General features: G+C 36.8%; 1 protein-coding gene across 2 annotated transcripts in view; it reads left to right on the top strand.

The window, feature by feature from the left end:
- The window catches only part of polrmt (polymerase (RNA) mitochondrial (DNA directed)), a 71,031-nt gene that overhangs the window by 43,801 nt on the left and 2,918 nt on the right, over positions 1–24,312 (top strand). For both annotated transcript variants that reach the window (XM_015398713.1, XM_015398712.1), the window contains 5 exons: positions 10,744–10,796; positions 13,395–13,493; positions 13,790–13,862; positions 16,090–16,181; positions 17,230–17,303. In XM_015398713.1, the coding sequence (XP_015254199.1) occupies positions 10,744–10,796; positions 13,395–13,493; positions 13,790–13,862; positions 16,090–16,181; positions 17,230–17,303 (391 nt within the window). The remainder of the gene's footprint in view (positions 1–10,743; positions 10,797–13,394; positions 13,494–13,789; positions 13,863–16,089; positions 16,182–17,229; positions 17,304–24,312) is intronic.

Raw genomic sequence — 24,312 nt, 5'->3', positions numbered from 1 at the left:
GAATATTTTCCTTAGTATCGGTATCGAGTTGAAAAGTTTAGTATCGTGACAACCCTATTACTAATATACTATACCCACAGTTGAAATTATCAATCTACTCGAATAATCATCCAATGGCACAGTGCAGTCTGGGCTGAGAACATTTCCTTTTAGTATAGCCTTGGGTAAAACTTTGTCATTTGAGTCCATCTTGGATCTCACATTTCAATGATTCTCCATGCATATTGTTTTCTTCCCTCTCTCTTCTTCCCTCTTTTTTTCTTGCTGCTTTCCTCTGCTTTAGTTTTGCAGTGGAAGGCATCATCCTGGTCTGCAGCTCCCTTTTTGTCTCCCTCTCTCACCATCTTCCCTGCTTCAGTCTGTGTACTTGTCTAATATAAATGGGGAGTGTTTTGTTTCAACCGTCCATATCATAGTGATTGAATATTTAGTTCAGATCGCTATCATTTCTGTATTCCTCAGAACTTGAGGGAAATACATCATAATAAAGGAATTGAGAATCTCAATATATTAATCTGAAAATGTGACCAGCAAATGCGATTTCTCTGTTGCCTCACCATCTGCCAGGTTTGCCTTGAAAAACATCCATTTGGGAATCCTTCCAAACCTTGACACACCACCCCTGCTTTCAAAGGTTGCTCTCTGCTGGTGGGGTGTGTTCACCTGCCTGGAAGCAGGCTCAGGGAGAGCCTGAGATGATGACAGAGTCTGAAGGGCAAGGGGAGGATGGGTGGTCCATTTTTTATAGCACTTTCTCGATGTCCTCAAACAGATATGTGTAAAACAGGTTTTACATATATATGTGCAAGAAGGTAAATGTGTTTCTAAAACAAAGTTTCCCTGGCTACGTCATTCTTCAAAATTCAGTGTGTCCACCTAATTTCAGCATAATTTGGAAAATAGCCAGGACAGAACACTGGGACTCCTGCCCTTATGAGGATATGGTGTAGTATTGGCTGGATCCACTTAGGTCTCAACAATTTTATTAAGCGATCTTGCTAGCTTTGATATTCATGTGAGTGTGACAGATGTGTAACATTTATGAAAATAAGGGACAAAAATTCATGTCCCACACTGGCAATGGCACCGTATGCGGGGGGAAAAGTTAGAACGATTCTAAGAGGAGAAGAAAAGATTTGTCCCGCTATATTTTCAAATATAAAAAGAAAATCCAGCAGTAAAATAAATAATCTTCATGTTCTCCCTCATTTTTCAGCAGTAAACGGTAAAACAAAGCATGATTACATTTACACCCACCTCCCGTGAAATTGCAACAAATTGTTTGGTCCTTGGGTCCTGACTACTTCGGATGAGGTCTACTCTTGCATCATCGACAGTTCGCTTGAACCGGAACTACAAATGCCACGTGCATTTGACATAGTGATAACAAAATAAACAAATGAACAAGAAAATGTGTAAATAAGCAGCAGTGTGGTAAAATCATCCGCAGCTGAAAAATGCAGCGCCCCAAAGTCTGAGTTTCAAAAGGGAGGAGAAGAGTGCTGTGTGAAACGGAGAATGATTGCATGTTTTTTCTATTATTTTGTTGTTTCAATTTTAGTTTTACAGAAAAAATAAACCAGAAGTAATCAAGCATTTATCAAGCCTATTGTGTGTCTGTAAATAACACAAAATTACACAAAGAACTAAGCCAGAAACCTCACAGAGCTGATAATTAACCTTTATCAACAAGACCAAGCAACGGGAAAACAATTTTTTTTTCCCCAGCTAAGAAGTTATAGTTAATTAATAGGTAATGTAAATCAAAGGTAAACCAATTGATCATTATCAGTTGTATGATTATAACTGCAATTTAGTTACTGACCAGGGTTTTTGGTCTCTTACCTAAAAGGTTGGACTCCTGAATCTGGCTGTTAAAAATTCAGTTGTCTTTCACCAATTGTGTAATTTAGACTATGGCCATCAGCAACGTTATTAATCACCAACCAACTAAATGTGTCTCCGTTCCTTCGGATGCTGCTGAAAGGAGAGTGAATCAAGCCTGAGTGATTAATCGTTCACTGTTTAAATAAACACAAAGGACTGCGAGTTAAAATACAATGGTACCTTTATTAGCTACAATCACTCAGTATTATAACTAATAACTAAGCAAACACTAAGCACTACTCAAAATACAAACAAAGAAAGGATTAGCTCACGATGTAGCCTCCATAACGTGTTCAGAATGAAGTCGCTAGAGCTTCAATGCTAGCCAGTCCACTGCAGCAGTTGGCTTCAGCTACACATGACCCGTTCAGTCTATGTAGTGAGCATTAGCATTCAGTAAAAACTCTCAAAACCATCAGCAGTTGAATCAGAAAGCTTATTTTAAAAAAACACCAACATGACTATCTATTCTACCTAGTTCACCCAAGCAGAGCACTTATTGTGCATCAGATGGAAAGGGGGTAAGGATGATCTTACTGTTTTGGTTCGGTGGAGTGAAGGCCTTCGGCTCAGTCCTTTTTTCTGCAGGCCCCGTCTGCTGTCCAGTCCATTCATCCAACAGCAGCTCTCAAAGAGATCTAGGATCAATTCGATGCAATAATAAGAGGCGACTTTACAAGGGGGTTAATTTTATAACTCACTGTAGCACAAGATGTCTCCCCTTTAAGCTACCATGGTTTGCTTGTAGCCGCAGCCTCCAGCAGCAGCTCCTTGGGGCTGCTCTGTCTTTCCGTCTCAGGTAGGATGGGTCTGGCGGCTTCAGTGACTACTGGCTGTTCTCCTTTGGTGAACAGCAATTGGGGGCCCTGTTGTTCGGCGGTCAGATTGAGGTTAGCAGAGCTGGTTTAGCTCTTTTCTGTCTATTCAACTCGGTTTGAATCACAGGAAGAAATAAAACACTGCATTCAGCTCCCTCTGAATCACAGGAAAAAGGCAGTCTGACTCGGCCCAGCAAGTGCAGACTTCTCCGGAGGGATTTGGTTGCTACTTAGCATAGCCTTCAGCTGGAAGCACTTAGACTAGCCCTGCGAGGCACAGAGCGACCGGCAAAATAGGGAGTTGAACAGAAAGTTACCTCTTTTAAAACCTCCGCTGGAGGGGTGTATCTTCAGAAGGGAGTCGTCCCTTTACATCAGCAACACTTGATCCCAGCAACAGTATTAATATTAAAGTCAAACAGAGTGTTAACTGAATTTGGACTGCTGCTATTATTTTCACATATAATTCAAATTGAAGATTGGAATACATTACCATGTTTCTAGAGTACAGTTCTCACCAGTGCAGATGATTTTGAAAATAATAGTTTTCCTTGTGGAAGGAGATGCTCTGATCAGATGAAACCAAAATCAAACTTTTTGGGAACATTACAAAATTTTATGTTTGGTTTAAAAGCGACAGTCCATCACCCTGAACACACCATCCTCGCTGTCAAACACGGTGGTGGCAGCATCATGGTTTTGGCCTGCTTTTGTTCAGCAGGGAAGATGGTTAAAATTGATGGGAAGATGGATGGAGTAAAATGGCATTCTGAAAGAAAATCTGTTGGAGTCTCCTGACAAGCTGAGACTGGGGCAGAGATTTAATTTTCTAACAAGACAATGATCCAATCGAGCATCTGTGGAAATAACTGAAAAATGCTGTTTACAAACGCATCCAACCTCACTGAGCTCAAACTGCTTTGGGGGGAAGAATGGCCAAAAATGTAAATCTGTCAATGTGCAAAATTGATTTATACCACAAGCGACCTTCAGGTTTAATCGTAGCAAAAGGTGGAGCTACAAAGTATTAACTCAAGGGAACTGAATAGTTTTGTACACCTAAGTTTTAATTTTTTTACTTGTTAAAAACATTTAAAATATCCAATACATTTTGTTCGGCTTCATGATGGTTTCCCACTTGTTGTTGATACTACACAAAATATTATAATTTGATATCTATATGATATCTATATGTGGCCAAATTAGAAAAGTGCATCTGGGCCAAATACTTTCACAAGGCACTCTACATCAGACTTGGCACATTAAACTAAATTCTCCAGTAAAATCAAGTCTTTGTGCTAGAATCTTTACTTTGTTTTCATATGAACTGTTGATTCGTTTTTTTTTTCACCCATTTCCACCTGACCAAAAAAAAAATCTTGTTTTCCTGCTTTATAGCCTTATTGAGATGCTTTAAATACTGCAAGATGAAATGACGTGTTCTTCTGTAGTCTTTCCCTCACACCACCATGTATCAAAGTTCTATTTTCTGAGCTAATCCCATACTGACTGAAAGAGATCTACAACAGCCATTAGAGTATAGAAGAATGGCTTGTTTTCATACCTATGGCAAGTGCTTCTAAATACAAATGGCTCACTTAAAACAAACTACGGACATTTTATTTCCTTAATTAATGGAGTGATGCAGAAATTGATCACACCTGTTCAGGCAGCTCTTTATCAACTCTGAAGGTTTTAAATACGTCTAGAAATAAAAGCTGAGCACCTGCACCTTTAATCCTTATTCATTATTTTCCCTTCAACCTGAATGTCATGTGTTTTAGAGCTCCAATCATTAAGCATTTTCATAATTTATTAAAGATGGTTTAGTTTATGACACATTCTGTCATCTTTATTAAAGATTCCTTAGTTGAGTCTTTGTAACCATGCAGCATTACAGGCTTAAAATGTTCTGCTTTTCTTCACATTAATATCGAAAGCAACAATGTATTTGGTGTTATTTATATATATATTACACTAAGCTGGTATAGAGTTATTAGGTACATGGAAAGGGTGAAGTCCACAGTAATATAACGGTTTGGGATTAAACCATGTAAATCTGTTGGAATGGCCTAGTTAAAGGTCAGAGCTAATTGTAGTACAAGTTTAACATTGGAAACTGGTGGTGGTGGTGGAGACAGAGGAGTTTATTGGGGTTACAGGTGCTGAATAAGGCAATCCTAAAGCAAGAACAACCCATTTAAAACCTGGACATGAATATAATTAGGAATCTGTTAACCTGACTCCGCCAGATGGATTTGCTCCGCATATCCATTTGGAAACCTTCCGTTGAAGTAATTTTGGGTAGGGGCGAAAATACTGGTTAGCTGATTGGCCTATGTTGGTGATAGACGGGCCAAATAAACCAATCAGATCAACGAAGCATATGACGTACTAACAGAGCGACGATGAAAACTCAAACACAAGCCAGGCTACTCTTGCCGAAACCAGTCGGGAGAAGAGCAAAAACATCTTTTCCTCTGAGAAAAGCCTCCAGAGCAGTGTTTTGCTCTTCTTTTAGTGAAGAAATACTCTGTAATTCCGATAAAACTTGCTCGATAGCCACGCTAACGCTAGTTTCATCGGCTGAAGCCGCAATGTTCTTTAGACTGAATGGTCGCGCTTCTCGTTGCTTCACACCTCAACCCGCCTCAAAGCCAACGCTGATTGGACGTTCGTTTGGTGAACGGCTCCAAATTTTCTTTAACGGAGTCTCCAGACTGATTTGCGAGTGAAACCTTGAAAGCTCGCGAGATCAGGATGGTCTCACGAGGCTAGGAATCTGTGACAAGACTTTAAAAACTGCTTACAGGCTCCCTACATTCAGTCCAAGTTGGACCAGTTTGCAAAGGAGCATGTGCAGAAATATGAATCTGTAGATGGGAAAATCTAGTTTAGATAAAATCCCAAGATCCTTGCAAGTGCCTGATATCAGGAATGTTGACTGCAAGTGTATGACTGGATCAAAGTCAGGTTGGTGTCTGTTAGAAATGTGGAAACGATTTTACTTCAAGTCTAATTATGCAATGCTTTCTGTTCGTAGTTTACCTTAAAATACAATCAAATAATTAAAGTTATAAAGGTATATTTGATGCCTCCATAAGAGATAAATGAACATGAAACAACATAAAACAACTACTGTAAACATCTATAGGATAGACTTTAGAAAATATGGATTATATTACCAAGAAGGTTTTTGTTTTATTTTATTTTTTATTCCTGTTTAGAAAATGTGTGTTATATGTTTGCCCAAAATTGTAAGAGAAAACTGTGATCTGATGAGTCCAAAAACAGTAAGAATAAAGATTGAACTATCTATTGATTCAATTCAGTTCATTTATGCAGTGCCAATTCACAACATTTCATCTCAGGGCACTTTACAGAGACAATTCAACCCGATCATAGAGTCAGATTGGTTTAAAGTTTTCTATCTAACGAAAACCAGCTGATTCCATCGTTGAAGACAATCCCACACACCAAGCATGCTTGTAGCAACAGTGGAGAGGAAAAACTCCCTTTTAACAGGAAGAATCCTCCAGCAGAACAAGTGTGTGAGGCCATCTGCCGAGGCCGACTGGGGTTCAACAGAAGCAGACATGCAGAAACAAGCAGAGATATAAAACGCAACTGTCAACCATCTTCACAGGCAGCCGTATCCAGGAAACACACAGCCAGGCAGACAAGCTCCAAGCCAGCTCCTATGTCAGAGGATGAAAGAGAGCACATACAGTTACAGTCAGAGAAACAGGACTACACTGAAAAACAGCCATGTTCCAACATCTATAAACAGAGGTGTTGATGGCAACAGCACAGCTGATATTTCTCTCCAAGGTGGAGTCACAGCCAAACAGGAACATGACCAGACGAAGCTACTATAAGAAAATGCAAAGAGAGCATAACATTAGAGATTGAACTAACAAATACTGCAGAATGAAAGAATAGAGATGTAATGAAGCAGAATGATGAGAAGAGGTCCCTATGTTCTCTAGCATTTTAAGCCTGTCGCAGCATAACTATAGAGATAACTCAGGATAACCTGAGCCACTATAAGCTTTATCAAAAAGGAACATTTTAAGTCTTATAAGTAGACAGCGCGTCTGCCTCACGGACTAAAACTTGTAGTTGGTTCCACAGGAGAGGAGCCCGATTACCAGAAGATCCCATTCTACTTTTAGAAATTATAGGAACCACTAGTAATCCTTCAAATTGAGAGCTCTGGTAGGAACATAAGAAACAATCATATTTCTGATTTAAGGTGGAGCTTGGCCATTTAAGGCTTTATATGTGAGAGGGAGGATTTTAAATGTTATTCTAGATTTAACACGAAGCCAATGAAAAAAGCTAAGATAGTAGAAGGCTGGCTGTATTATTTTGGATCAGCTGAATGCTTTGGACTACAGTTTATGGACTTCCTCATAGTAAAGAATTACTAAAGTCCAACCTTGAAGTAACAAATGCATAAATTAGTTTCTCAGCATCACCCCTGATACGATATTTCTCATTTTTGCAATATTCCGCAGATGAAAGAAGGAAATTCTAGAAACCTCTTTGATATTGGATTTAATTGACTGATCCTGATAAAAAATAACATTTTTTTTTACTTTATTATACAAGATATTTCTTTGTTTGTTTGTTGTTTTTGTTTTTTGCTAACTTTGCTAACATTAATATGTAGAATCAGCGAAGTACCACAGACAAATGGTGTATTTTCTCCTATAATTTCCCCTTAAGTGGCTTCACAACTCTGTGTGTTAAAAAGCCTTATAGCAGGGAGAGGCTACTACGTGGTTTTTGCGTTTCTGTCTTATTAGAACGTTTTGACAGACCCAAAATGAATGTAATCATTGAAAGAATCATTGTTTTCAACAAAGGAAAAAATCTGGATCAAAAATAAGTAATTAATTATTCTGACAGAATTTAAAGTTTTGACTTCTAGACAGTTTATTACGGTAGTTATGTTTTCATTAGGATTCTAAATTCAGAAGGAGCTATATTGAGCATTTAAAAAGCTCTTATGCAAAAAAAAAAAAATATCCAGATTCGCAGCTACAAAGTAAATAACTTGAGTTAATGAGTTCATTTCCCCTCAGCTATACACATCGAGGAACCCGACACTGAGTGACTTACTGTGGATCTATCATGCTGCTTAATATGGATTAATTATGATCATTTCACTGTCTGTGATGCAGCTTCTCGCACTCGACCCGAAAATCAAGGAAATGAATGCAAATTAGTCCTCATTAATCACTGAGAACAGACAAACAAACAAACACATTTTCTGTTCATTCAATTTACTACAGGTAATTTAGTTCTGATGCCTGCTAAGGATGTCTAAAAGCACTTTGATTATTTACAGTACAGATAACTCTTTGCAGCACGCCGAACACAATTTAATTGGACCTTTCAGTGCTGAAGCTCCATTCCATCAGTGAAATCTCTAAAATGTGTTCAGGCGGGGTAATAGAGACAGAAAAAACTGGGATCCATTACTGTTAGCTCGGTGCCGGGTAAACATTATAATGGTGCAAGCTTATATTGACAGGAGGTATGCTATCTGTTGCCAGTCTTATCTCTGCTTCAAGAGGCTGTTATCATCACTCCTGTGATGTTGCTGGTTTAGGCAAAACAATGCTCTTCAGCTTCAGCTTTGTCAAGGGACATTTGTAGTTTAAAATTGAGAAAGGAATAGCTGTATATTGTTTTTTAAACTGTCTTGTAGATTAGCAATAGTACTCAAATTGCTGAGGCCATCTCTTTGAGCATGTACCAGCAAATTGCCTGTTCTTTTTTTCGGTTTTTCTTTCTCTCTTTCTCTCACTAGAACCCTGTCTGTTACAGGGTTCTAGTGGTTAATGGCGCTTTCTTTCTCTCAGGAGTGCTGCATTAGTATGAAACTGAAAATTCAATAAATGTGCTAAAAACCACGAACAGGATTACCCAAGATGTATATATATACTGAAAACGTGGGATCTAAGCTTTCCAATGATGTCAGATGTTTGGAAATTAAAAAAGCTTTGAAGAACCTATGAGACTTCAAAATCTTTCATTCTAGCTGGAAGTCACCTGGATAGTATCAGAAGCTGCTGATTAGAATAGCTTGAAGCAACACCTCCCCTAACGCCTTTAGAGACTCCATAACAAGTCACTGGACTGTCATTAAACTTGCTGCACTGTTACAGTACTCCATAGAATATTTAAATGCATTTAACGGACAAATATCTTTCAACTTTCTTCTTATTCCTGCTCTTTTTTTTTTCTTAGAGGAACTTTTTAAATGGTCTTTAATGAGCATTTTGAAATACAAAGAAAGCAGTTTTGGGGTTGTGATTAGTTTATGTGTCTGATCAGAGTGCAGGTATGAATGGTCCAATAGTTTCCATCTTTAAGGGATTTTAGAAGACAAAGCAGCATTTTGTCACTCCGTTGTTGTTTACAGACATTTGCTGTGAACAACAACTTATATTGTTTGTCACTTAGAATACAGTTTCTGCAGGTTATATTTACTGTGTTTGGTGCCAAATCACAAATATTAACATTTCATTGTAAATCAAAGCTGGAAAGTAAATTTAGCAACATTCAGAATTTAGATTTTGGATTACCTTTTTTTATTATTAGCTTTTCCTTTTTGTGGTTCAGTCTGGCTCTCACTCTCTCCATTAATCTGCTGATTTCATTTAAATGCATTGTTCTGTCAAGATGCATCTGGATTTACAGTAGTTCTGTTTGAATAAGTGTTTGTCTGCAAGAGTAAGATTTACTTATTTCCACCAGCTCTGTTTTCTTTTTGACACTTCCTGAGCTCCATAAATAATAATTAGTCCTAGATAGCCCTAAATTGAACATTTACGATTTTTATTTGCATGAATGGTGTTAAAACATTGTTCTATCGAAAAACATTCAGCAAAATATCTTTAGAAAGTCCATCGAAGTCGGCGCCAGCTGTTTCATGAATAAAATTATGGTTATTGTTTTTGGAAAATAGACAATATTCATCACTTTTTTTTCAGAATTGCAGCTATTTGATTGCAGTTATTAGATTTTGTTTAACAGTAAAAATCTTTAATAATAATAAAAAAAAACAGAAGACCAGGGAGAAATTGTTTTATTAATTTAGACCAAAATAATTCCCTAATTGTGTGAAACTAGATTTTGTACCTCAACATGGAATAAAGCGAACCACTAAACACTTCTGTCTTAAGCTCAAAAAGACAAGCTCCTCACAGAGCCTGTTATTCATAAATGACATATACAGTTTCCAAGCAAGGAATGTCAAGGTACTCAGAATTGAGAAATAAGTATCTACTTGAATAAATAACACTAACATATTTGTGTGACAATAAAATGGTAAAATAACTGGATGCAAGTAAAACTCTTATTTATTAATATGACATATATTTCCTAATAATGTAATTCTCAGCGTATTAATATGAAATTTATTTAAGATAATGAAAAGAATGATTGAATTTAAAAGCTTATCCAAATAATATTTTTTTTCCTCAGGCATTTTTATTTAATTCCTGCAGTTTTGTAAAAGCTACAACATAACTATTAAAAAGTAAGCTTTAATTTCATAATGTCCAATTTAATGACTCTGTCGGCCAATCAGCATCACTGGGCTGGACCTGCATCCCCATTGGCTGATCCCAAACAGCAACTAGTCTTCCTTCCAGTAACTCAATCAATAGAAGCCCATTGGATGGATTCTGTCAGAAGACCCTATTTTAAATCCCTATGATTGCATTTTTGAAACAATTATGGGGATAATTAATCCTCTTGAGTAACAACGCTGGGGCTCTTTGCCTTTAATTTAGAAACAAAAGCCCATCGTTTTATGTTGTGTTGGATCTTTTTTGTAATTGTTTTAACAGGATACACACACGTGTATATATTTAATGCATACTATGAGCATCTGACATTGATTTTTAGATTTAAAATCATAAAACGTTGTGCCCTTAATAAACAATTATTTTCTACCTATTTATTTTGATAAGTTAACCAACTGTTCCAAAGGATTAATTCTGTTGTTTTTGTTTTCTAGCTGAAGAGTACAATGCAACACATAAACCTCCAAATCAGCCATGATGCCAAAGAGTAAGTCCTCCTGTTGATATCTTTCATATCTCTTACACCCAGTTTTTTATCTGTCACAAAAACTGTCCCAGCACCTGCAGTGATATAACATTCTTCTCTCGTAGCCCTTACTGACACTTTTCACTTTAATATCACCAGTAGGTTTGATAGTAGTTACCTGAAAACAGAGCAGAGTGTTTACTGCACTTTTTTCTCATATCATGTTGTGCTTGTTGTCTCATTATTTTCAAAATGTAGTTTAAATAAGCTTTAAAGAACACACTTCAGATCGACTCCCATTGAAAAACAAAATGCTGAACTCACAGATTACATCCACTTTTGCTCTTTTGGCAACCTGTAATGTTTCAAATCAGCATACACTGTTTTTAGACAAAGATAAATTGATACCAAATAGAGATTTCACGGGAGAAACTGTTCAAGCCTTGTTATGTAAAATGGGTTATTGTTATGTAAAATTGGTTATTTTATTGTATTTTGTTATATTTATTATATTCTATTATTTAAAAAAAACTGAAATGTTAGAACTGTAAATATACAGTCATATGTTTATATTAGTGTTTGTATGTATTTTTTTTACTGTTTTTAAGGCTGCACTTTAAAAAAAAAAAAAAAAAAGAAATTGTCTAAAGAGCTCTTCTGTTCTTAACGAAATTTGTTGTTTTTTTTACACTTGTGTATGCAAAATGACAAAATAAATCTGTCTTAAGTCTTTCTAGAAAAAAGTAACAGCAGGTTAAACCGTAGTCCTGGCAACCTTGCCTGTGAAAACTACCCTATACTCTTAATGCCTTATCTTCAAACATTCACTCAGGGCTCCAAATTACTCATGCAGTTTTTTAGTATATGCAATAAGACAGCTTGTTGCTAAAATTCTACAAAGATTGCTGCGCAAATATTAAGAAATGCAAAACACCCTTTAAAATGAGCATATCACTTTCTACAGGCAGTTAAAAGTGGCTGTTATATATTGATGAGGCCTCTAAGCCATGTAGTTAGAGGTAATGATGGTGTTTTTAAGAAATTGAAATGTGTTTCTTATGATGGAGAAATGAACTCTCTGCATTTAACCCATTCCCTTTTGGGGAGCAGTGGGCTGCCACTGTGCGGCGCCTTGGGAGCAATTTTGGTCAAGGTCAAGGGTTTTGATTAGAGACCCAGAGTTGTTTTTCCTTGGGCATGACACTTCAGCCGTGTTGCCTACTGATGGTCGAAGGATTTAGTGCCAAAATAGCCTTTAGTGTAAAACTGTTTTGGTTTTCACAAAAAGCTAAAAAAAAAACAAAAAAACAAGCACTAACATTCCAGATTTTCCAGCAGGTTTTAATTGAAGATCATGTTTTACATGTTTAAACATAAAAAACCCATCTGATTTCCAAATGATGACCACTTTAAGGTTATTAAAACAATTAAGTTAAACCCTGCTGATACAAATAAATTGATTAAAAAAATAATTTTCCTCTAATGCGCATTAAGTATCTTCAGTGTTGAGGGGAAAGTTTGTGACAAGGTGGAGTTTGAAGAGTCTAGAGGAACAAGACTGAACAAAGAGTGACAGACTGAGAGACAGGAATGGAAAGTGAAGTAATGGCCGGAGCAGAGCACTGGAGACATGGATGGAAAGACTGACAGCTGTCCTCTTTAGTCTGACATCCACCACACTGCAGATTCTGCCGTGTGAATATGAAACAGCAGCAAGAGTACAGGAAGAGCATTGGGGTGAAGGGAACCAAGAGCTGAAAGTAGGAGGGAGTTCTGCCATTTAATTTAAAACTGACGATCCTGCTTCAGTAAATGCAGCACAGTCTGGGCCAGACTTAACACGTGACTCTCTTTGGTCAGAGATAAAAAAATTCAAGAAGGTATATAATATTACTGTTGTGGTTGGTTTTATTTTATTCTATCCAGGTAGCATGATATCTGGAGCTCTATTTAAAATTGGGGTTGAGGAATTTCTGTCTAGCTGCTGACTTAATGGGGTGCAGCTTATGTCCCATACTGTACAGGGCTCCTATGCAAACTTTATAAATATGGAATTTGATTTATTTTCCATGTCTAAATACACCTGGACTGAAAAACTGTTTTCCAGACTTTACTTTGTGTTGATTCATAGATAAGTCTAAATTTTTAACATTTTTCAATAGTTTTCTTCACTGAAGTTGAACTTATATCCAACTTAATAATATTTTTGGATTAGACAGATTGTTGAAACAAAATTTTTGCTTTTTAGTAGATAATGAATACTGATATTCAAAATTAAAAGCAGGCCTTTTTACTGTGGCGTATCATTTTACTTTAGTTTTAGAGTTGGTTTATCATTGCTTTGAATTCTGTTTGATATAGAGGGCAACAAAGCATCGAAATTTCAATTTTGGGGGAATTTGGAGTAATAGAGGTTTCACTGATCGCAACCTTTAATCATCTAGCCCAGGTTTTAAGTAAAAAAGCCTTTACCACAGCTCTGAATCAGAACAACAGTTGTATGTGTGTAAGTATATCTGTGTTTATGTATGTATATAAGGGTTGGACAGGAGGCTGTGGCCCACTAGGCCCAACTGAAGTTTTTTCTTTAATATATTTTCTTTGCCTGTGCTGTTTCAGGAGACCTGACACAGTTAAACAGAAGAATGCATTCCCTCCTAACTTCATCCACTCCCTGGACTCCACACATATGATGCTGACTTCACTCTACTGCTACAGGTATAACTGTTTAAAAAGTATCACATCTAGTCCTGACATTACTTTGAAGTCTTTTTTTTTTTTTATTTTACATCAGTAGTTTATTTTGAGGGCCTAAGTGGACATAACGTCAAAGCAGTCACTGCATATAAAACAGATCTCGTTATTTTTAGAGATTTGCGATGGATCGGGTCTTTCAAGTTACATGCTATAAAACAAGTGTTTGCTTTGTTCTGACGTTTACAGCCTTCCCTTCAAAGCTTGGCTGTTTGGATCTTTTATAACGCTTTACTGCCTCCTCTCTTGTCCTCTCTCAGTGCCGGCCTGACATTCGTCTCAGTTCACGACTGTTTCTGGACCCACGCCCTCACTGTGGACACCATGAACAAGGTATTGCATTACAATCCCTTCTTCTCGTCCATCTCTTCCCATCCTTATCGTCCGTTCACAGCTGTTCCCCTCCTGTCCGACCATGATTCATCAGTGTTTTTTAAGATTCAGTGAAGCTAAGGATGGCATATGTGATTCAATACTCCCATCTTTGTCTCACTTTGATGCTGTCGGAGGAAAGAGTATGGCTTTTTTTTAAGCAACCAAGACATTTAGGATGCAGGAGATCAAATCAATCTGTGCTGTATCAATGACTTGCACTTCGTCTAAGTGACGCCACTGATACAAACTTCCAGCTGTCTCTGACTGATACATTGTCAGGCTGCAGGGAGCAAACTGAGCCTGTCATGCTGAATAAATACCGGCCTCTCTCTGCATGTCGAAGGGAGATCCAGACGGAGAGACGGTGCAGAATAAAACGGATCAAATTATCACTAAACCCCAATTTTCTGCAGAGACGCTGTCAGAGCCCGGTTTGCGTTTTGTGCCTTTGCCCGATCTCAGAGGAGTTAGAAGCAATGAAGCGGTTTCCTCTCACTGCATTTATTCTCTGTCTTTTGATTGGAGGGGCGTACGCCTTTCTCGTTACACAGGTAATTGAACACAGCAGAAGAGCAGACGGGCACCAGATATATTAGTCATCTAAGCAATTGTTTAAATGATAAGCAGTCTGTTCTCCATCCTTTCCTTCCCAATTTCTACTGTGGCAGCCTGCCCAGGAGGTAATCAAGAACAGGATTTACTGCATGATAGATTGACCAATCAGAATAATTCAGTATTTATGAGGAAATTGACATTTGCTGCATAAATCATGCAAGTAATGCATAGAATATTATTTTTTTTTTCCTTGAAACCTTCCTTACGGCTCTGAAGATGTGGGCACAGCTGTGGATTTTAATTGGGTGGCGGGCGGCTTTGCATGGTTGGGAGACAGCTCACACTGGGTTTTTATTCTCTGAGGAATGATGCAAATGTTTTTCTATCCCTCATATTGCTGTTTGCTTATTAATCTAACCTTGCTGCAGAGATTTGACTCAAGACTTATTCAGATGCATTCAGTTTTTTTTTTTTGTTGTTGTTGTTTGTGTTGTTTTTTTGAAAGGTCGGAAATCTCTCTTCCCATTCTGTGGGCTAGGGTAGGACTGTAGTATAAACATCTACTGTCATGAAGCTCTTATTCTTGTCTTCCCATCCTGCTTTCTCCTCCAAGTGTTACTTTAGACATGTTTTATAGCACTGAATATTTCAGAGTTTTATCTGTGATGCTCAGCTCTGCAGATTATAACATATATAACAGATTCTAAAGTTGGCATCGTGGTGAATGCGTGAAAAAGGGCCGTGTGGAATTAGAATAAAAATAGACAAATCGATCTGGGAAGACTCCTGTAGAAACTATTTGCAAAAGGGAGGGGCATTCAGTTCAATTCTTCGAGCTGATTGGCTACCTGCTTCCCATGTAGAGTTTTTTAGCCAATGACAGCAGCAGTAGCAGCTTGATTTGTTTCACAACAGGCAGAACTAACTGTAGGTGGTAGGGGACAGTTTACAGACAAACTTTGCATTTCGTATTCTTTTGCTCAACATCTATGGCATGATTTTGGTGCCACCGGCCTGAGCGTGCAGTGAGATCAATGTACATCATTTAAACTCGCACATCCTCACTCAAAAACATGTCTGCCGTGCGCTCAACTCTTAAAACGAGCTCTCGCACAGCTCCACCAGATTAACTGATGTAAATTGATTTACAGCTTTTTTTTTTTTTTCTTTAAATTCTTGTCATTCCCTGCATCTTTATAGCTTTAAACCTCATCTGTCCTTTAGGGCCTCTCTCAAACTACCAGTAGAATATGCAATCTGCTCACCTTAATGAGCAAAATGTACTGTTTGCACATCTTAACATCTGTGCAGCCCTCTTTGTAGATCACCCCCAATTCGCCACTTTTTACACACACTAAAATAAATTGCATGTGCAGTTTACCAACACTTATTTTGGATCTTCCGAGTTTAGGCAATAAAAACTGAAAAGGAAAAAGACAGTTAAGGCAGCATAGAGCTGTTTAACATCTATTATTTTTGTTGACATAGCTGTACTTTACTTGTTGTCATTTTCACTCTACCCCCTCTCACCTCTGTCCACCTGCTATATCTGCTCAGCTGGTTTACGCTTCATTCTGATGAAGTGCTCAGATGAGACTAACGTTTCCTCACCTCGTCTCCCTCCTGTCAGATCTGCCGGGAGCAGTTCGTTGCCCTCCACAGCCAGCCGATTCTCCAAGAGCTGTCCGACTTTCTGCTGCACAAATACTGCTCCACAATCCAGTAGGTTTACACACCTCCATTCAGAAGCACATTTGATTTGTAAGCTTAAGAGATGTGAGCATCAATGTGTTCAGGCACAAGCACAGAGAAATAGCATTCAGTAGGAACATATATAGGGTGGGTGAGAAAGTAGGGTTTTATTTAAAGGTTTTTTTCTCTGTTTTGATTGTTTCCTCACAGCATATCATCAATGGCATTAATGTCTTTATTCTTTTATGAAAAGCTGTTACCAACTGCAAACATACACAGACAAAACAGAGCATGTGAGCTTATGGGAGCGGGTTTTTTCTCCAGTCGCCTGTGACTGTGGATCCCAAAATTTTCACCATTTGTGCCAGCCTGACTGGCCTCAGGCTGGATTATAATCATTGACTGTCTTTTTTTTTTTTTTTTTCCTATTTTTTGGATAATTGGGCCCCTCTCCAGAGCCCTTACTTCACTACAAGCCTAACCTGCTTTTAAACTCTTAGTATCACTTTTACTGAACTCCACAGACAGTCTGAAAGTCATCAGAGCCTCATAGAGCTGCACAAAAAGAGATGCTTTCGAAACTATATGAATGCATGTTTACTTATAATTTTGTTTAAAACAGAAAACGGCATTCTTGCAGCACCAGCTGTATGGCATGCAGGGTCACCTGTTCAGTAAAGCTCTGAGCCTTTATTTATTTCTCAAATCTTTTTATTGTTTTTATTTCAGCTCAATAATCAGGGCTGATATGTTTGTTATGTTAACAATATTTCTCATCTGATAATTGAAACACAGAGCTAAGAAAAAATATTTTTAAGCATTGTTGGTCTGTCTTTGCTGGTCACGTTAAAGTCTAACTATTTGGGTCTTAAACAGCTCATCTTTAGAAATAAAACTGTTTTGGTCGTCTTAGACAGGTCATTCATACCATAAGGTTTGGAGGAAGCTGTAAAATGTTTCGCTATCAAACAAAAGTACTGATAACACAAAATGGGCCTCAATCATCAAAACAAGTGCTTGTCACATGTTTGTCTCTTCTTTCTCGTATCTTTATTTTTATTTATCTTTTTAATCACAGGACAGAAGCTAAGAAGAAGAAGTATCAGGAATACAGGAGGCTGATGTTGCTTCTGGCCAAAGTGCCCCAGACAGGTCAGTACAACACCTGAATGCTCAAAGGATCAGGTTATCTTTAAGGTGCATCAGGGAAAGACAGCTCTCCATCTTTTTAAATATTATACTACCTTTCATTCATTTACTTATTACTTAAAAAGGTCAGCTGACTGTGAAATATTTACAGCATGAGTTAGATTTCAGTTGTGACTGAGGAATTATTTTCCTTTCACTACTTTATTTTATTTTTTATAGACCAGGGGTCTGTTTCATGAAGCAGGTTTACTGAAAACTCTTAAGTTTTCTAAACCTGAAAACAGAGAAACTGTGTTTTCAGTTTCACAAAGAGATGTTCTTTGACCTCTGTTTTAGTCACTATAGTAACATTTTCCCCAGAACTAACCTGGTCGGTAGCAGGTTTACTTCAGTAAACTGAGTCTCCTCCGTCTCCGCTCTCCTTACAGCAAATCCTGCTGTTTTATTTCCTGATTTGATTTGGAAGAAAATATTTTTAAAAATCATTCACTTGGTCTGTTAGACAGATTAGGCCTTATCCAAAACATTGAATGTTCATTTGATAAGGATCTTTTTAAAGAATGAGCAGCATTTTTTCACAGAGAATTGAATATTTATTGTGAGACGATTCTACAGCTCATTCGACTGGGAATGACATTACTTGATTTTGGTTTGTTTAATATTAGCAAGATGTGGATAATTTTATTTTTATTTTTAGTTATATTTACAGTACATAAGTAGTTTCTGAAATTATTTTCAGATTACCCATAAATAGCTTCATTAATTCCATGGGGGGGAAGGAATTACTTTACGGTTAGGATTAGGATTCACTCGATAATAACCTAATGAGCCTACTGGCACAATCTGAAGGTATGAGACTGAAGTCTGTGGGACTGATAGACACTAATAACAACCACTTATTGGGATGATAATATTCAAAGCGGCTGCAAACTTTCCTTTAGTATTCATTGTGTAATTATAGACAGAATCAAACTGTTAGAACACTATTTTTATTCTTTATCTTCACCTGCTGCCCGATGACTTCACCTAAATAGATTCATTGATCCACTACCATTCCAGAAATAAACCTATAATGCTATTCTGGTCACAAAAGACTTTGTGATATGTATTAGTATTACTGAATATATATTCCTGATATCTGAAAAAGTAAAAAACATTTGTCCTTGTCAAAATGACTATAAGCAAAGTTACATTCTTTTGATCTAGAATAAACATTCTGGATGTCTAGAAATTTATTTCAGTTCTCCATATTCCTGTTGTTATTGGTCAGTTTTTGTATTATTCTCACTTGGAAAAAATGTATTTCAGATATCATAGATACACATTCAGTCAAGCTGATAAATGTCAGAAAGGCCATTTAAAATGTGTTAACTTTTCTAGATATTTAAAACTTAATTCTTACTAGAGTAATTTCGTTTTTTTACTTTCTGAAATTCAGTTTCTGCTGCAAAAATGTAATTTAGAAAAGATATTATTACAGTTAGGTCTAGGGGTGTGATTTGATTATGAAGAATTTTATTTTTGTGATCTACAAATGCAAAAACAGAGATGAGAGTGCTTTTAATAAATGTTAAATGGCCTGCCATAGTCCTGGATATAACCGTACGCATTCGCTCAAACAACGATGTTCTTCTTTGCCATCTTCCTCTCATTTGCAGCTTTACTGTCTTTTAAACATATTCTCCATTTCTTTTTATTTTTTCATTAAAATCTATTTCCGGTGGGGTAAAATAGGCTCTTCCTGTTGTCATAGTGACTCGTCGAATTGGGGCTCCTCTGATAATGGCTTTTCATACTTGTTACGCACCGCTCAACTCTGAGTGGTTCTACTTGGAGTTGATTGAACTAATTATCAATCAACAACCATTGTGAAACCAAAAACTCAAATTCTCCACTTTAGGCTAGATCAATTTAGAGTTGCAGATTTGAATCTGAGTTTATTAAACCTGCTTCTTGAAACGGACCCCTGATCTTTCTGGATCAAACAGTCAACATTGATTTGATCAAGGTTCCCATTTTTCCTTTGATGCCATTGGGGTTTTGTCCGGGACAACCTCCTTCTGTCATTGAGGTGGATTCAGGCTTTCCTGTTATGCAACCCCGTCTCTCTGCCTCCATCTGTACCTTCACTCTTTGCTTGGCACTGACAGCTGGGTTGTATAAATTGATTAGAGTTAATTGTGTCCCTCTCTTGCATAATCAGCTTATGTGGCTGAGACCAGTCAGGTGTGCACCTCAATGTGTGCGTGTCTCCTTTCCATTTGTTCAAACAACCGATGAATGAATTCAGACTAAAATGTATTTTAATGTTTGGAGAGGTGACACATGATCTCAGTCATTCTTCAGCTGATTATCAAATGTCTGTTAATGTTAGAGCAATGGCTCCGTTTGATTTACTTATAACTGAAATTAAAAAAAAAATTGTCAGGAAAATGATGTTGCTCTTGATAATGAATTGGGATGTATTTTATCTTTAAGATGGGCTATTAAAAAAAAAACTCTGAAATTAATTTATGATGAATCTCTAATAAATGTTGATCGATTATAGGTATGTATAAACTATTTATTTAATATGGAAAGAGAATTGATACGTTAAAGATATATTCTTAGTCCGATAATTACAGATCAAACATAATCAACATTTCTGGAGAGAGATTGGCAAAAAATTGAATATATCACTGTTTCCCCAAATTAAATCTGACAAATCCCACAGACTTCTGCTGATTCAGTTTTTTTGCTTTTTTTCAAATGTTATTTTTTATTTAAAATTACAGCTATTAATGACTCTGGGGTTCCTAACAATCGGCTCTTAAGCTTGATTCATACTCTACAAGAAGCCAGAGGTTGTTTTCTCACTCTTAATGCTAAAGTTTACTTTGGGGTTCCCGCTGCTTGTTCTCAACGCAAACCCTGGGCAGAGCTTTTTTTCTCGCGGTGGGTTCGATACAACAGATGAGCGATTAGTCAAGATTTGAAAAGCAAAGATGATTTTCCCCTTTTGTTTACTGGTGGGAATTTGGACATGATTTGAGGAGGAGAAATGTGTAGAAAGTTTGAGGGTCAGCCGGCAGAGGCAGTGAGAACATATAAAAAATTTTATGATACGTCTTCTGAGTAGTATAAAGCATTTTGCTTTCCCCTTCCCCTTGTCAATCTTTAAAAAACTCATCTGCCTTTATGTTGCTGTTGTGTTTTCTTATGCAGATGTTGCATAACCTGCAGCAAAACAAACTTTCTGTTATTGCAACCTTGTGAATAAGAACACATTTCTCAGTTCGTTAACCAGCCTTACGAGTATGCAACATGCTTTACCAGAGCAAATTCTCCCACAGGTGGTGAAATAATCAACAATGAATGAACTCCTTCTGAAGCCATGTTTCATTAAACAAAATAATTCAGTTAAATTATCAATAAAGCTCAGATTTCACAGAAAGTGCAAAGCATAGTACATATTAAACAACACTGATAATTATAGCTGCAACTAAAGATTATTTTGCAAATTGATTAATAATCGGATAGCCAAATGTTCCTTAAAGAATTTGTAGGAGCCAATTATTTCTTTTAATAATTAAAAATGTTTTTTGTTTACTTTATTGTTTGATATCTGTTTTGAGATTATGTTTTCTGGTTAGTTAGTCATGTTCCTTTGTTTTTGGTTAGTTATGATTAATTTAGGTGAATTATTTTTTTATACATAGGCAGTTAATGGTAGGACCAGCATGCATCTGGGTGGGCGTATGGTTTTTTACCAGCGCAAGAAAAACATGGAGGAAGTCTTTTTTTGTTTGCTTGCCTGAGGAAAAAATAAACTGAGAAAACTTAAGGAGTTTACCTGGAACATTTATTCTTTTTCCTGCGTAAAATAAGTCCATGGTGCATCTGTGGCCTCTGTGGATTTCCACTTTTTTGTGTCATCAAAGCTGGGCCACAACAGAAGTTTTTTTGCTAAATTAAATCGGTTGAAACTGAAATGTTTCCACTTGAGTTCTGGATAGAGCATATGGACAGACAAAAAAAAAAAAAATTATCTTAAATGCAAAATCTTTAGATATTTTTTGTCATATTTTGATATAATCACTGCTGAAGGTGGTTTGCTCTGTCAGCTAAAGGCATGTTTAAGAGTCCCTTAAATCCATTTAACGATTAATCAGTTACTATTAGGGGTGTGGGAAATAATCGTTTTGGCGATATATCGTGATATTCGGCTGCCCAATATAATATCGATCTTTCACTTCTTAGTATCGATTTAAAAAAAAAAATGGTTACATAAAACATTGATGGGAAAAAGGGGTACCTCTGCACCACCACTCTGGCAGAAAGCGCTGTGGAGCCCTTTAACTGAGCGTGCAGCACCAAATCTGTATTTGAGGCAGTCACAGTGGAAGAAAACCCCAAACAACATGGATAATAATACCTAATCAATATTTTCTGATGAAAATATACAGCACTTGCTGTTTTATCTCATAATTAGATTTTGATAGCTGGGGAAAATATGGCAATATATAGTGATACTGCAATATCGTTATAATATTGTATCGTGACCCAAGTATCGCTACATGTATCGAATCGCAACACTCATGGCAATACTCACCTCTAGTTACTATATTAGTTGACGATTATTTCAATAATCGACAATTCACGACTAATCCGATTAATTGTTTCAGCCCTATAGATAATACAACGAGTGCATATATCAGGTTAATAACTTGTTAGACATTTGTTACCAATTCTGTCGCTACCAAATATTATTTCTTGGATTCTCCACCTCATTCACCAACACATTCATTTCTGCCCCAGTTAAAATAATGAAAGAAAATAAAATAAAATCACTCTCTTCTCTATTGTAGTCATTGTTTACCATGGGATAACCGTTTAAGTGGCTCATTCAAATACACATTAATTTTATTTTAATAAGTGTATTTGTATTGACCATATATTGTTAAATGTAGCCGAGTAGAGGATGGAGCAAAAAGTAAATCTGGTTCTCACATGTTGAAGTACAGCTCTGATTTCTAAAGAAATAATGGGTGATCGCACCCACAAATTTATGAATCTGAGATTATTTTGGGTGTACACATTGTTTGCACATGTACACTGTCGTATGAATCCTATGCAATGTTTTATAAATGAGGTGAAAATGCTACAAAAATGTGTCTGTACATCAATACTTGGACTGTTGAACACATTTTTTCCCCTGATTGGTGGTGCACACAGTACAATTGTGCTGCACTTTGGACACCTGCTGTTGATGAAAACCCATCAAAGCTCTATCTTTAAGTTTCTTCCAATCAACTGGCTTCCCTCCCTTTGCTGAAAATTGTAGTCCCGTAGGGTTATCCTGACCCCACCATTTTTCAAGGAATATACAGCACATACTGTAGCTTTTTGCAAGTGGTCCAATATGTTAGTCCAAGCATAGCTTGCTGCAGACCCTAAATATGACTTTGTTGTTGCCTCTCAGCCGAAGGCCAGCTGTATTTAAACTGATATCAAATGAGACTCCAGTGGAGATTAGAAAAATGTAGAAAAAAAAGAGTATGTTGCCTCTAAAGCATTTTTATTGCTATATCTCAGATTTTAAAAACAATACTTTGAAATTAGTTGTGGAAACGCATCAAAATCTAAATATGGGAATTATCTAGCAAGCCACTCAATATTTTTTAATGTAAAGGCATTTTTTCAGGAGAAGGCTGATCTAACATATTTTCCAAAATTAGCTGAATGCAGCTTTTTAAACATTATTGTAGGAATATGAACACAGCCGTGTGTTTTTAATATCAGCACCAGCTAATACATTACAGCAACCCAACATGTAGATCGAATGTAATTACAAAAACACTTTGTGTAGTAGATGGTTTGGAAGGTAAATGATGCACCATCATGCTATTAAACAGTAGCAGTTTATAGAATATCAATATGTACCTTGATGCAACAACAAACGGGTCATAAGTTAGTTTTTTCTTTAAAGCACCAATGTCACAGTTTTGCTTTTCTTTCACTCTTCATTATTTAATGTCCGTTCCTCAATAATTTACGCTGTAGATGCCAGTGGTGAACACAGCTGCCAGAGAGCAAAGCACACAGAGCAGGACAGCAGCTCACGCTGAGCTAAAATTAGCATTTGGATGCTTTACCAGAGTTCAGAGGAAATGTTCAGCTGCCCAATAAGACCCTGAAGCTTTTATTTTATCTCCTACTGGAAATGTTTTACTTAAAATAAAACTTTATTCCGACAGAGAGAAACTGTTTCTCCAATCACTGTGTGGCATGTTCTATGATAGATAAATAGTAATGGTTGGAGATATTTCATGTATAGACAATCAAGGCTGGAGGATAAAAAAAAATAATGCATAATTACAAATAACTGCTTGAAGGCAATATCCTCCTCATTGTCCTTTTTTAAAACTCTTCATAAAACCTACAGTTTTGCTTTGGCTTTCAATACAGAATGATATTCTTCCTGTTTTTAGTTGTTTTAATTTAATTTTATAAATTTATTTTGTTTGATTTATTCTTTTAAACTGTTCTGTCGATTTTATAGCCTTTTATCTCCTTGCTATATACAGCACTTTGACAGCTGTGGTTGTTATAAAGGAGTCTATAAATAAAATCGATTTATTTTTTTATCTCAAACTTGCCTGATGAGAAATCCTTTTTCCCAGTTAAAAATACTCTCTTCACCTTCGTTTTCTGCACCTGATGTTGCTTGCATAACTAATCATACCCCCTTCAAGCTTTCCTCATTTTGTCAAACTGTCAACCATGAATATAGCTTTATTTTATTGGTATCTTATGTGAATGACCAACATAAAAGCAAAAAAATTGAAAGTAGAAAGAAAGTTCTACAAGCATGTTCTACAAAAACACAAAAGTAAAAGGTATAGTGTGCAAAAATATGCAGCTTCCTTTAAGTGCAACCAGTAGCCTTCAGAAGTCACCTACTGATTGCTACTGACTAAATAGAGTCCAGCTGAAATCTAATCTCAGTACTAATACAGCTGTTCTCTGATGG

This window comes from Cyprinodon variegatus, unplaced genomic scaffold (genome assembly GCF_000732505.1).
Source record: "Cyprinodon variegatus isolate N-32 unplaced genomic scaffold, C_variegatus-1.0 Scaffold954, whole genome shotgun sequence".
Taxonomy (NCBI): Eukaryota; Metazoa; Chordata; class Actinopteri; order Cyprinodontiformes; family Cyprinodontidae; genus Cyprinodon; species Cyprinodon variegatus.
Note: the sequence above shows the minus strand (reverse complement) of the source record. Positions and strands in the feature narration are given on the sequence as shown.